This window comes from Lithobates pipiens, unplaced genomic scaffold (genome assembly GCF_037356315.1).
Source record: "Lithobates pipiens isolate NorthernLeopardFrog02 unplaced genomic scaffold, aLitPip1_a1.2 Scaffold_25, whole genome shotgun sequence".
NCBI lineage: Eukaryota > Metazoa > Chordata > Amphibia > Anura > Ranidae > Lithobates > Lithobates pipiens.
Genome location: NW_027507787.1, coordinates 201,872,761 through 201,888,140, shown reverse-complemented (window position 1 = coordinate 201,888,140; position 15,380 = coordinate 201,872,761). Strand labels below are relative to the sequence as shown.

The 15,380-nt window shown below is 41.7% G+C and overlaps 1 protein-coding gene across 2 annotated transcripts in view; it reads right to left on the bottom strand.

The window, feature by feature from the left end:
* Positions 1-396: 396 nt before the first annotated feature.
* TMEM26 (transmembrane protein 26) overlaps positions 397-15,380 on the bottom strand; it is a 165,963-nt gene continuing 150,979 nt past the window's right edge. For both annotated transcript variants that reach the window (XM_077455431.1, XM_077455430.1), the window contains exons 5-6: positions 8,877-8,953; positions 397-1,295 (exon numbers count right to left, since the gene is read on the bottom strand). In XM_077455431.1, the coding sequence (XP_077311557.1) occupies positions 874-1,295; positions 8,877-8,953 (499 nt within the window). In that variant the 3' untranslated portion in view covers positions 397-873. The remainder of the gene's footprint in view (positions 1,296-8,876; positions 8,954-15,380) is intronic.

The window sequence follows — 15,380 nt, the reverse complement described above, 5'->3', positions numbered from 1 at the left end:
GCGCATGCGCCCCCTATACTCCTTAAAGTGCCCGCCATACAGCTACACCGATTCGCACAGGAGTGACATTGTGCCGCCCGTCAATCGACGCCAGGTGGTTGGCAAGAGGTTAAACTATAAATATGATAATTGTTGCAAGCACTTATGGCATTGTTCAAATTTGTCCCAAACCCTGCCATTTTCATTTTGCTGAACAACTTGGTTTAAATGTGGAAGAACATAAAAAGGGAATGATAAATTAAAAAGTAATTCACACATTGTGCTATCATTACATGTACTAACCACATACTTTTATCGGAATAAAATACTGTATTTTTTGCGATAGTGGTCTTTTTCATTTGCCAGTAGAAGGCAACTTATCACAGTCTTGACTAACATAGACAAAACATCACAAACTAGACTTCACATTTTTATTTCCAAATATTCTGACCACACAGTGACTTCATAGGAACAAAATGTTTACTCAAGAGAACATCAGTGGGTTTTGGTTTGGATTTTCTTTATCTTTATCTAACAGTACTTATTTAATACAGTAAATGCCATGTATGGACGGAATTATTTAGCATGCTCCATTATGAAAGGTAAGTAGTGAAGAACTTAGAAGACAAATTTCTAAGGCATTACCAGCACACCAAAGGGGTCTTCAAAAGAAATATTTAAAAATGAAATGACAGTTTGACTACATGATTTCACATAAAAAGTCTTTGCAAATGATGACATCAGCATGACGTCACAGACATGTTGAAAACCCCTTTAATATGCTGGAGATTTTAGTCCATGTACAACAGCGCTATCACTCATGAGTGAGAGTGTTTCATGTGCAGTGTACACTTTACAAAAATTCAGAAGATGCACACAAAAGGCATATAAACTTTACAACTGTCCTTCTGGTTCATCAAGAGTAATAGCTGTACTGTTGTTCTCGGTGCTCCTTGTTTCAATATCAACACTACTGATTACTTCTTCTTGATTGTCAGTGGATTCACACGCACAGCAGCTGTCCTCCATTTTTGCTTTTTTGTCATTATTTTCAAAAGAAGACTGGAAGTCTATTAACAATACTATAAGACGATAAAGCTGTAACATGACAACCAGGGCATTTTTGGCAGCAAAAAACACCAGCATTTGGTTAACCACACCAAAATACGCCATTAGGATGATACGGCATATGAGAAAAGGACCATCTTGAATCAGTAGAGTTATTCCAATGTTCCAAAGGTCTGCACTGTATCTACAGAACAGTAAACACAGGCGTCTCTTGGAGGATGATCCTTGTTGGCATCCAATATTTTGTACTATAAATAAATGAAAAGTAGATTCAAATTAGAAAATAACAGAATGATGCTAGATCAACAGATGAACATCTACCAATATTACTTCACCACTAATATGATTCAGCAATTTGCTACCAGCAACCGGCATACCTTTCACTTTAATAGGTTAGGAATCCTAAACTAAATCAAAAAGTGCATCACAGACAGTTATACTTACCAGAAGTAGTATAGTTTACCTTAAAAACCTTAACTCCATATAAGTCAAAAATAACAACTAGCACCTCTGCCTTCCAGCTCTTGTTTCAGGATTCAAATCTTACCTGGGACAACAAGGAGTTGGTATTTTTTCCCTGTCTTATTCTGGGTTTCTTCTGGGTATTTCCTCCCACATTCTAAAGATATACTGTCAGGCTAAATGACTTTGCCCTAAAGCAGGGGTAGGCTGGCCATCCAGCTGTGGTGAAACTACAAGTCCCATGAGACATTGTAAGACCCTGACAATCACATGCATGACTCCTAGAGGTATGATGAGATTTGTAGGTTAACCACAGCTGGAGGGCCGAGGTTGCCTACCCCTGCCCTAAAGTGTCCTTTCACCATGTGTATAAATTCTTTATTCAAGAGTGAAGAACAATCCAAGATGTAGACATGTATAGCAAATTACAGGCATGCAGAATGTACATTATGAGGTACCATTACAGAATAAGACATGCATAACACAAATATATCTATCTTTTTCTTGAAGCTGAAGTGGGGAGAAAACAGGATAAGGAAAGAGGGGCGGGGGGGGGGGCACTGTAGAGAGGGCCAGCATATTTCCACAGAGAAGGAGTGGATCTGGCAAGGGAGGAATGGGGGGGAGGTTCATCTGGACACCCCCTCCACTCTCATTGTCTAAGCAACCAGCTCAATGTATACTGGAAAATACTAGGACTGTGAAAAATCTATTTATCTTCTTGCTCCCTCCCTCAGAGTCATAGTGAGCTGCTCCATTTTTTGTGCTTCTGAGATCCTAGCTTTCAACTGTGCAAGTGTGGGGGGAGAGCTTTGCTTTCACATTGCTGGGATGCAGGCCTTAGGAGCACTGAGGAGGTGTTTACAGAGCCAGATTAACATAGGGGCTATTGGAGCTGCAGCTCCAGGCCCCTACCTTAATATAGGCCCAGCAGGGACGGACTGACCATTTGGATACTGCACTGCATGAGACGCTCCTTGTACCACCTGCAGCAAGGGGAATCTGAAAGTTGGGGGTGATCGGTGCGGCGGGCAATCACAAGCATCATCACCACTCCCTCTATGACTCTCCATGAAGCAGCTAAAAGCCACTCCACCTCCTCTAGAGGGAGATTGGTGCTTGTAATTGTCACTTATCACCCAAGACTGTCCATTAGATTCCCCCTGCTCTGGGCCCCCCCTGTGTATGCAGTACTGACACCTTCCACTGCTCCATTCTCCCAAAAGTATATAAAAAAAAAAGCTCCAACAAATAATAATAAATGAAGAAAATAATTCAAAAATGTAATAAATAATTAAAACAATTAAGGGCTCATTCACATGGGTTCTCTTGCGCATGCAGTGTGAATTTTTCATTTTATTTATTTCCATAAAAAGGCCTATCAAAATCTCTTAATCTGGCCCTGGGTGTTTAAGCAATGTACCCTTATATATCTAAATAGAAAGAGGGGTATCATGCAATAGGTAAGCTGTCAAGGTTCTATTAAAAAGCACATCCATATAGGTCTTTATCACAAGTTCTACAGAATCCTCTGAGCTTGGGATATTCCCAAAAGATATGTAGGAGCGTTTTCTTTGCCTGTAAGCACCTCCAACAATGGTTGGACATTTGTGGGAACATCTGATGGAACACACCAGGGGGTAGATTTATTAATACTGGCACACTCAGAATCTGGTGAAGCTGTGCATGGTAGCCAATCAACTTTTAACTTCAGCTTGTTCAATTTTGCTTTGACAATGAAAACCTGGAAGTCGATTGGTTTCTATGCAGAGTTGTACCAGATTTTGCACACTCCAGTTTTAGTAAATATCATCTGTGTCCTTTACCACCTGGTCTGTAATTTGTAGCTATTTTCTTAATATTTACAAGCAATAGAGGCTTTGTGAGTGAAAAGGACTATATGGCACTTTTAATTCCCAGGTCTTCTTCTCAGAGTTTTAGGGACCCTGGCTCACTAACAGCCAGGTAAAAATAAAATAGTGATAATGAGTGTCTTATTGGAAATCTGTAAAGGCACATTTGTTTGAACTGTGTGGGAGTGCACACTGTCTTATGAGACTCAGGAAGGTTGTGTAAGAAGCATTTCAATTGGGCCAGCTGTAAAAAAATCAAATTCAGGCGTGAATTTTGTTTCCAACTTCCTTCTGGTCAAAGGGCAAATGCCTGCTGAGAAATGAGATGTGAAATATTCCCTTTAGCATGAGGGCATTAAATTGTGGGCTGGAGAAGGCGTGTCTAAAAGCTCCAGAGCCCAACATAAGGAGCATATGGCTAGGCAAGGGTAATAGCGATGTAGAGTGGAATATTCCCCTGGGGTTCAAAGGGTTGCAGTTACTAGCATACGTTTGTGAGTTGTGTGATCTGAGGTTCTGGAAAGCCATGGAAGCTAATGGGGTATCAATAAGTCCAGACCATTTAAATGGGAAATGTGCACTGATTCGGTCGCACATTTCTGTTTCCATTTCCACTTTCATAGCTTCCAACTTAGAGAGAGAGCCATAGCTGTTAACTTCAGTTAATAAGTTGGGGAGGAATATTAATGGCAAAGTTCTAAAGAAGATCAGGTCATCAGCATAGGCTGCCAATTTTTGAGCATCTAGGTTGGTTTGAAGACTATGGATATCTGTGTGGGATCTGATTGTGCGCAAAAAGAGCTACAAAATAAGTATAAGTATGAATAGCCGTTTTGATAGTGGACAGCCTTGTAGTGTCCCATTAGGTATGTCAAAAGTTTTGGAAGTTACCTCATTGACCTTTTCCGTAGCCGATGGTCAAGATTAGAGAGTGGTCAGCTACTTGCGCATCCCCTCACCCAAACTGACATACTTCAAGGTGGTGTAATGTAATTCTCAATTCACTATGTGAAATGCCTTTTCAGTTGATAAGGAAACCAAGGGAGTATGCCTTGTTTAGGTGTAGTGGAAAGCGTTGGGAACTCTTTGCGTGTTAGCGCTAAATTCTTAACCAGGGTAAACCCAGCTTGGTCCAGATGTATTAATTTAGTGATATGAGTCTAGTAATTAAGATCTTCATAAATATTTGAGGATCTACATTCTGTAGAGATATCAGATGGTACCTTTGACATAGGTGTGGGTCTTTCCCTTCTTTGGGGATCACTGAGATATGGGCCTGGGGGGTTTCCTTGGGAATTGGATGACCAGATTGCAGTTGTATGCACTTTTCAGTGTGTTTATTAGTGTGGAGAACATGAGATGGTTACCTTCTTTGAGTTAAAGATACTGATATGTATGGCTGTAGTCAGTTAAGTAAGTATGATGTCCCCATCAATCTGATATGACTTACCGTTACCTCATTCCTAGTTGATCTCAATAATTGTCACAGAGTTTTGGTGTTCAAGCAACCTCTGCCCTGCCAGCCCTAAGCCATAAGACTCAAAGGTGAAGGCCTCTCTTTCTAGTTTGCCCAATCCCAGTACACCCACATTCTTTCACCCCCTCAGGTGGTCTGTCACCAGACCTCTGAGTTCCTCCAGGCTGCCATTAAGGGAGCTGACAGACTGAAGAGACCTCAGACTCTCCATGGCAGGTTCAGAGAAGTAGGGGTCATGACCAGATAGTTCCCCTGTTAAGGTAAGCATTACCAGTTCAAGGAAGACTGGTGGCTATGGCCATGCCACAGTCATTCACCCCATTAACCTTTTACAGAATTTCCCATTTTCCCATGTTCCCATAGAGTAAATGTAACCACTTAAGCCTCGGATCAATTTGCAGCCAAAGGACCAGTCCCCTTTTTGCGATTCGGCACTGCATCGCTTTAACTGACAATTGCGCGGTCGTGCAACGTAACTCCCAAACAAATTTGGTGTCCTTTTTTTCCCACAAATAGAGCTTTCTTTTGGTGGTAGTTGATCACCTCTACGGTTTTTATTTTTTGCGCTATAAACAAAAATAGAGCGACAATTTTGAAAAAAATTCAATATTTTTTACTTTTTGCTATAATAAAAAATATATAAAAAAAACATTTTTTTTCATCAGTTTAGGCCGATACGTATTCTTCTACATATTTTTGGTAAAAAAAAATCACAATTAGCGATTATTGATTGGTTTGCGCAAAAGTTATAGCATTTACAAAATAGGGGATAGTTTTATAGCATTTTTATGAATTTCTTTTTTTACTAGTAATGGTGGCGATCGGCGATTTTTATTATGACTGCGACATTATGGCGGACACATCACACATTTTTGACACATTTTTGGGACCATTGTCATTTATACAACAATCAGTGCTATTTAAAGTGGTGTTGCCACCAAAAAATGAAAAGCTGCTTAAAATTAATAAAAAAAAATAAATAAAAATAATTGGCAAAATTTTTTTTTTTAACTCACCTCTAAATACCGGTTGCTAGGGGGTCCCTCGTAGTCTGCCTTCTTCATTGCCCGGGCTGGTGACATCACTTCCCCTTGCGCCGCACATTCACCTGGGACCTGTCACGTGTCCCAGGTGACTGTACGGCGTATCATGGCGCCCTGCGCCGCTCGCGCATGCGCAGTGGGTGCCTGGCTGTGAAGCCACAGCCGGGTGCCCACAGTATGCATGACGGCGCCGCGAGCGGAGCGGGGAACGAGGGGGGGGCTTCGTTCCCCCGCATCGCTGGACCCTGGGGCAGGTAAGTGTCCAATTATTAAAAGCCAGCAGCTGCAGTATTTGTAGCTGCTGACTTTTTTTTTTTTTTAAGGGGTACCCCACTTTAAATTCACTGATTCCTGTGTAAATAACACTGGCAGTGAAGGAGTTAACTACTAGGGGGCAGTGTAGGGGTTATGTATGACGTTATGTGTTTTTATTGTAGGGGGCGTGGCCGGGCATGTGATGTCACTGATCGTCCTTCCCTATAAAAGGGAACAGATGATTGGTGACAGCCACACAGGGAAGTACGGGAGAGGTTTGTTTACACAGACCTATCCTCGTTCTTCAGCTCTGTGACCCAATCGCGGGACACCAGTGGCGATCGGGTCCGCTGGTCCCGCGGCCACGGTCACGGAGCTCAGGACCGGGTCGGGAGCTCGCCGGCGGCGGCGCGCTCCCGGACCCATGGCTGGGCACTTAAGGAGCCACGTACAGGTATGTGATTTTGCCCAGCCGTGCCATTCTGCCGACGTATATCGGCGTGAGGCGGTCATTAAGTGGTTACACAGTGCTTTAAATTGACCCTAAACAATATCCTAAACAATATCCTTATTCTCCAAAAATAATTTATATATGTTGACTACTTAACCACTTAAGGACAGAGCCTCATTTTGAGATTTGGTGTTTACTGGTTTAAAACAGTTTTTTTTGCTAGAAAATTACTTAGAACCCCCAAACATTATACATATTTTTTTATAACACCCTAGAGAATAAAGTGTCAGTTGTTGCAATAGTTTCTGTCACACCGTATTTGTGTAGCAGTCTTACAAGTGCACTTTTTTGGAACTAAAAAATAAGACAACAGTAAAGTTAACCCATTTTTTTTTATTTTGTGAAAGATGATGTTACGCTGAGTAAATTGATACCCAACATGTCACACTTCAAAATTGTGCCCGCTCGTGGAATAGCGATAAACTTTTACCCTTAAAAATCTCCATAGGGGATGTTTAAAAAAATTCTGCAGGTTGCATGTTTTGAGTTACAGAGGAGGTCTAGGGCTAGAATTATTGCTCTTGCTCTAATGATCGCGGTGATACCTCACATGTGTGGTTTAAACACTGTTTACATGTGCGGATGCTACTCACATATGCATTCGCTTCTGCAATTGGCAGGGAAGGGGTTGTTACTAGGGGGTGATCAAGGGGTTAAGTGTGTCCTAGGGAGTGATGCTAACTGTGGGGGGATGGGACTGCCTGGGGGAGGAGACTGATTGATCGCTCTCCTCACCCCTGACAGAACGGAGATCTGTCTGTTTACATTGACAGATCTCCATTCTGTCCTTCTGCGGAGCAATCGCGGCTGCCAGCCATTGTGTCCACCAGCCATGTGCATTTGAGTTACAGAGGAGGTCTAGGGCTAGAATTATTGCTCTTGCTCTAATGATCGTGGTGATACCTCCCATGTGTGGTTTAAACACTGTTTACATGTGCGGGCGCTACTCACATATGCGTTCGCTTCTGCACACGAGCTCAGCGGGATGGGGCTCATTAAAAATTTTTCATTTTTTTATTATTTATTTTATATTTATTCTTTATTTTTACACTGTTCTTTAAAAACAAATCACTTTTATTCCTATTACAAGGAATGTAAACATCCCCTGTAGTTGAAAATAAAGTATGACAGGTCCACTTAAATATGAGATCTGGTTTAAAAAAAAACTCTGATCTCATATTTATACTAGAATGTAATAAAAAAAAAAATGTTGTTTGAAAATGTCCCTTTAAGAGCTATGGGCAGAAGTGACATTTTGAGGTGGCTTCCGCTCCTGCAATGGTATGGAGCCGGGTGGGGGCAATCTCACTCAGCTCCATACCACACAGAGAGAAGGATCTGTTCGCCTCCGCCACTACCTACGGCTCCGGTAAGTTGGAGAGGGCATTGGAGCGCAGCGGGAGGGGGGACCTCTCCTGCCACTGATAAAAGTGATCTTGTGGCGAATCCTGAAAGCCGACTGCCCGCTGAAGAACTGGATACCAGGGTTATGGCAGCTAGCTGCTGCCATAACAACGATATTCTTCTTCAAAGTGCCGACGTATAATGACGGCGGGCGGTCGGCAAGTGGTTAAAAACTCTGTTCTATTTTTCATGAAATTGTTACTTACTGTAATTTTCTGCCTCTTTGTAATGTCCTCTGTGAACTCCCAAACCTCTCCTATTTCTGCTCACTTCCATTTGTTTGGAATTAGCAGTGCATGTTAGTTGCAGTCATGTACACTGCTCTGTGCACACTACAAATCCCATAGTCAATAGTCCCCATTCAATCTCAAGTGCGAGCAAGAATGGGTGGTTACATACAGTGGGGCTATGGGTAATGAACCTAGCCTCCCCTTAATAGGAAGTAAATCACAGCAGCAAAAAATATTAATATGGGAATATGGAGGAGGCTGGTAGAAGCAGTAGGTACTTTTCTGAGTTTTGACTATATACTTTACTTTATTATAGATTTTTTTCTACACCGGAGTTTAGTGTCACGTTAGGTTAGTCCAGGGCCGAAAAGTGAGCAATCAGCAGTCATGTGATCGCTCAATTCTCAGTGTAGAGTCAGTGGGGGACAGCTGCAGCATTGGATCGATGCTGAAGCCATCTAAGTGAGTATAAATGTTTGTTTGCTTTTTTAATCCCACACTTCTCTTTTAATTCAAACAAATAAACAGATATACTGTAGCAGTAAATTATTTCATTAGGATCTAATTAAAATGCTGCTTGCAAATAGTACTCACCAGCCAGATCAAGTGGGAACTGTAACATGCTCCATGTCCATATAGCAAGAATTGAATAAATCAATATGATGTTTTCTCTGGAAATAAAACACACATAATTGAAATATGTCATTTTTAATATATCAGAGCATTGAAAACAATTGCTGTAGGTATTAAAGACAAACACGAATATTAAACATTGGAGTTGGTTTATTACAAGAGGATGTTCACAGATCAAAGTGAAAGTTTGCTTATCAAAATAAGTGTTACTTTTGCAAAGTAAATGCTCACTGAACTTAGTAAATAAGGCAAAGTTGTGTATACTTCAAACAACCATATATTAGCAAATATGCATTTTCTTTTAAATATCCTTGCACATGACTGGGTATTAAAAGTGTACACAGGTTCATCATATTTAATAACATACGTTTTGAATATAGGATGGTTCATACTTATGTGTCTCAGGGAACTCTTGCTAATGGCATGCCTTTCCTGATCCATAGGCAAAATGTACTGCCCTTTAGATTTAATGCCCCCCCCCCCCCACATATTGTAAAATACAGCGCCCCTTTGGGTGCTTAAAACCACATGGTGCCACAGTGCCATGTGGTTACATTTGATTGCGGGGACTTGGGGACTTTTTTCCCCCATGTTTCCCACAGGTACAGCGGCCCGTTCAAATTAATACGCTGCTGTGCCCCCACAACTCACCTGCACAGAAACGCAAAAATGTGAACCTAGGCTTTGTTTGTTTTGCCTTTAGTAGATCAACTCCAATCAACCCCAATCAATATCTTCTGCAAAAGGTATCTCTATTTCATTTTACCTCCAGATCAGATGTTAAAGTAATGCCGCGTACACACGAGCGGATTGTATGGCGTACAGTGGACAATCCGCTCGTGTGTGGGCTTCAGCGGACTTTTTCAGCGTGCAGTCCGGAGTACTAAGAATTTATTTTTTTCTGAAATTCTGTCCGTCGTACTTTGGTTTCAGCGGACAATACGGTCGTCAGTATGCTAGTTCGACGGACTAAGAATGGCGCATGCCCAGAAAGGATTTACACGGCGGAAGGGTGCTTTGCTGTGTCTTGGACTTCCTATTTCTAGTCCCGTCGTACGTGCTGTACACGTCATCGCGCAAGCTTTCGACGGACTGTTTGTGCATCCGTGTGTGGTCAAGTCCGTTCAGTGGAAAGTACGACGGATTGTCCGTCGGATTGTATGACGGACTAAGTACGCCATACAATCCGCTCGTGTGTATGCGGTATAAGAATGGGTGTCACAAAAAATGTATTAATTGTGTGTTTTAAATGGGATTTGTGGAGGTTAGAAGATGCTTATGTTTTTGTTTTGTGTTTTCAAATTCAGGAGTTATATTGCAATTGACATATTAAAAGGGATTTGGAAAAGTGACAAAATCACCACTTTGTAATGGATAAATAAACATTGTATAAAAGTACAGGATGCCTTCCACAATAGAGAACCACTTGTTATTGCTGTGGATATTAACCTGCTCTGTCTCACTCAACCACCGTACTCATGACAGCATTACATGCTCCTAAACCTTAAAGGTCACCTCCCAAAGATTTATTGCAGGTCTGTGTGAGACACAGACCTGTTATTAGTAAAAATAACAATGAAAGGCATTCTAAGCTCAAGCTGCTCTTCTGCTACTAAGAAAAAAAATGTGATTAAATTAATTTATATTAATCATTGGAAAATAAGATTTTTTTTAATTCTCAAAAGATTGGAGATTGGATTGAGCATTCTATGATAAAAGTAAAAAGCCCCTTTAAAGGGAATCTATATGTTTTTCACTGTTGAGATACAACTGCGCTCAAAAGTTTGCACACCCTGGAAGAAATTGTAAACTTTTGGAATTGCTATTGAAAATATGACTGACAATGCCAAAAAACTGTCTTTTATTTAAAGCGGGAGTTCCGCCGTTTTTTTTTTTTTTAAAGCCAGCAGCTACAAATACTGCAGCTGCTGACTTTTAAAATAAGGACACTTACCTGCCCAGCGCGCCCGCGATGTCGGCACCCGAAGCCGATCTCTCGATCGTCTCTCGGGTGCTGCCGCCGCCATCTTGGGTATGGGAATCAGGAAGTGGCTTGCGGTTTCATTTCTCGGTTCCCTACTGCGCATGCGCGAGTCGTGCTGCGCAATAAGGATGGTCTCCGCTGTCTCTGGGATCCATGTGTTTCCCAGCAGACAGCGGGGGACCTGCGGAAAGGGGCGTAGATTCTGCAGATATCTATGCCGGAAGTGGGTGCAGATACCTGTACTGTACAGGTACCTGCACCCCCCTCCCCCCTGAAAGGTGCCAATTGTGGCGCCGGAGGGGGGGAGGATTCCAATGAGCGGAAGCTCCACTTTAGGGTGGAGCTCCGCTTTAAGGATAGAAATTACATGAAGCCATCTACTAGCCATCTACTATCATAGTTGTTTGGCTCCTTTTTAAATCATATTGATGCCAGAAATCCCCCAAATGACCCTGATCAAAAGTTTACATACCCTGGAATGTTTGGCCTTGGTAAAGACACAAGGTGACACACACAGGTTAAAATGGCGATTAACGGTTAATTTATCACATCTGTGGCTTTTTAAATCAGTGTCTGTGTATGGATAGTTATTGAATTTGTTAGCTCTCAAGTGGATGCACTGAGAATTAAAGATTTTGAGCCATGGGGAGCAGAAAAGAAATGTCAAAAGGCCTGCATACCAAGGTCAGGTAGCCAAAAAAATATTGCAGCCACAACTGCCAGAAGATTTGTTCAGGATGCAAAAACCCACAGGTAACCTCAGGTAAAATACAGGCTGCTTTAAAAAAAGATGGCATGGTTGTTTCAAAGAGCACAATATGACAAGACTCGAACAAAATGGAGCTGCATGGTCAAGTTGCCTGAAAGAAGCCTTTACTGAGCCAATGACAGAAAAAGCTTGGTTACAATATGCCCGACAGCACTTTGATATGCCTGACAGCTTCTGACACACTGTTATCTGGAGTGACGAGACCAAAATAGAGCTTCATGGCCACAAGGATCAACATACCATGCCCAATGTGAAGCATGGTGGTGGCTCACTGTGAGCTCTAAAGGCAAGGGGAATCCTGTGAAAACTGATGGAAAGTTGATGGCGCCACTCTGGGGAGATCTCAAATGTGTGATTTACGTAAGATGACCAAAGGCATAGAAACACAGAAAAGTGATTTCAGAAAAAAAAAAACAAGTGGTCCATTGGGTCTGAAATTTTTGGTATACATGTTTTGTATTTTTTTTGCTTTTTTTTAACTTTTTTCTATGTTTGTCCCATGCATGTCTGAAACTGTTGACTGATTCACTACCCCTGCTGGAAGTCTATTTCAAGCATAAACTACCCTTCCAGTAAAAACAATGCTTTCTGAGATTAGTTTTGCACTTTCCTCCAGTTAGTTTGAGGTCATGTTCCTGTGTTCTTGATTTTGGTTTCATATTGAAAAAAACTGCCTTCTTGAATCTTATTCACCCATTTGATGTATTTGAAGGTTTCAGTTATGTCTCCCCTTTCCCTTCTTTCCTCCATACTGTACATATTAGCTTTCTGAAGTTGCTCTTGATATGTTTGATCCCTCAGACCTTTCACCATCTTATTGATACTTATAAAGTCCTTTTTATTTAAACAATGGGTATCAGACAGTTTTTATTCCTGATCTTCCTATCTCAACTCCAATTCCTTCTGTTACCAACAGTTTAACTTTGCAGGAGATTCAGGAGAAATTGATTGAGACTTTGAGGAAGGCTCAAAAATGTTACAAGAAGGTTGTTGATAGACATCACATATCACTTCCTACCTTTCATGTGGGTAACAAAGTTTGGTTATCAACCAAAAATTTGAAGGTCCATGTTCCATCTGCATACCTAGGCCAAAAGTTTGTAGGACCATTTTTTCTGCGCAAATCAATTCAGTTACCTTTCACTTAAAACTTCCTGACAGTATAACCCCATACACACTATCAGATTTTCTGCTGATTTTTTCCTTCAGATTTACTAAAACCATATAATATGAGGTCAAACCTTAGGCGTTTCAATTTGTATGCAATCAGGCAGGCCCTTCCACTACATGGTTTTGATAAATCTGAAGGAAAAAATAAGCAGAAAATCTGATAACACGTATGGGGCTTGTGACAATTCACCCTGTTTTTTCACATATCGCTACTTAAACCATTTCATGAAAATCCTGTTGAGGTACAGGGTGAAGGGGAATTTGTGGTGGAAAAAAATTCTTGATTCCAGGATCTTTAGAAACAAGCTACAATATCTGGTCCAATGGGAAGGATATGGGCCAGAAGAAAATTCTTGGGAGCCTGAGGAGAACGTTCATACACCTAGATTAACAAGATAACGTGACCAGAGGTTTCCTCACAAACCCAGCCCAAGGATATCCTAAGAGGAGGGGGGTATTGTCAGGACCTGGGCTCAAACCTGGGACCTCTTCTGTGTCAGGCGTTGACTCTTTTCACTGAGCTATCTGGGATGCAGGACAGCTCCCTGCCTGATCTATTAGGCAAGCCTGCCTGATCCATTGGACAACCCTGCCTTGTGTCTTGATTGCTGTTAAACCTTGAACTCCTTGCTCCTCCCATGGACTTCCTATATAAGCCTTGTCTCAGCGCATCCTCTTTGCCAGATTATTGTACCTTCTCAGCCAGTGCCTTGCTCTTGTCTTCCCTGCTGCTGCCTGTATTTTGATACCGCTTGTTATCGACCCTTGGCTTGTTGCTCGACTACTCTACTGCCTGATCCCAACCTGCAACTACTCGATACCGACCTTTTTTCTTGTTTACTGACCATACTGCCGTTTGAAACTTATCTGCTCATCCGCTACTGGACTTGCTCATACCCTGGTGGGGCGATCCCGAGGACCACGACCTGGTACTAACACGCAGCTAAATCCATCTCCACCATCAGGAGCTCTGGTGAACACCAGTTAGTACTTCAATTCCGCACCTCGGGTGAGCCTGTGTCATCTGCCAGGGTGACTGCCTGTGTACCTATCCTGCTGGTCAGTGGTAGTCCTGTAGCTGCTATAACAACTGGTCTTCGAGCCTGATGCCTGATCGTAATATTTTGTGTATGTCTATTCTAGTCTATCAAGCATACAAGGTGACAACCTGTGTGATATAGGGTCAAATCAGACAAAGGAATTCAGCCATGGTATTTTCATACTTACCAGTTTATATGAGAATGTCTATTGGGCCAATCAAAATTAGTGAAGGGTTTGGAGTTGTAATAAAACAAGTAGTGGGGGATATGAATTGGTAATTAAATAAGTAAATATGAAAGTATGAAAGTTTGGTAAATTTGTCATCTTCAAAATAATGTAGCGGCCGAACCAAGAGTGCTTTCCTGTGTGCCATTTATTATGTAAGGTTTGGATGTTCCTAAGGTTAGTCTATCTGTATCTTGGAGTGTGTGTGAGATAAATAGGTATTTAAGGGCAGAAAGGGGCCGTTTAAATTTAAAAAAATTATTGTAATCTAGATATGGAATTACTACATCCCATGCCTCTAATTTCCTGCAATATAAAGGAGGGATAGGCAGTAGAGTAAATACACATATTTGTGTGTTTTTACACATATATGTGAAAAATTAATATAGCTTTTGTTGGGATGTGTTGTACACACCTATATATGTATTTGTGCATACACATGTAAAACACTGTCCAGCAATGCAGATTTTTGTATTTTTTTTTTTACTGATCTAAATGCTGAACATGTTTGTGTATTTGTATGTACAGGCACATTAAAAACAATGGGCTGTATTTATATATATATATATATATATGAAATAAAAAAAAAAAAGTGAATAAAATATTATTTAAATGTTTTTTTTTTTATTTATTAAGTACTGTCACCAGTCAATATCTCTGATCACTGCCACACCAGTCACAGGAGGATGCTGTATTGCTCTGGTGACTAGTGATGGACGAACTTCCGACGGGACGTTTCGCGAACGCGAAATGCGAACGGACCCAAACGTTCGCGAAACCGAACGTTCGCCGCGGGCCCCATTGACTTCAATGGGAGGCGAACTTTGCAAACCTTCATGTCGAATTTGCGGCCACGTGGTAATTATTAGGGGGTAAAACGTAGTCCCACCATCTGGACAATGACATAATACATGTATGAGGTGAATTTGGGATCGATAACTACAAGCATTTTTATTTTATTTGGGAAATTGTTCTAACAATTCAGGACTATGGAGCTAATGAAGGCAATGGAGGAGAGGGAAGGTCAGGGACCAGGGTAGGCAAAGAAGAGGGTGCAGGAGATGATCACCAGCAGCGTGACATACCGGAATGACACATGCACCGTGATAGAGGCATCTGACAGCAGCACCGTAATACAGAGCACTGACAGCAGCACCGTGACATACAGCGCTGACAGCAGCACCGTGACATACAGCGCTGACAGCAGCACCGTGACATACAGCGCTGACAGCAGCACCGTGACATACAGCGCTGACAGCAGCACCGTGACATACAG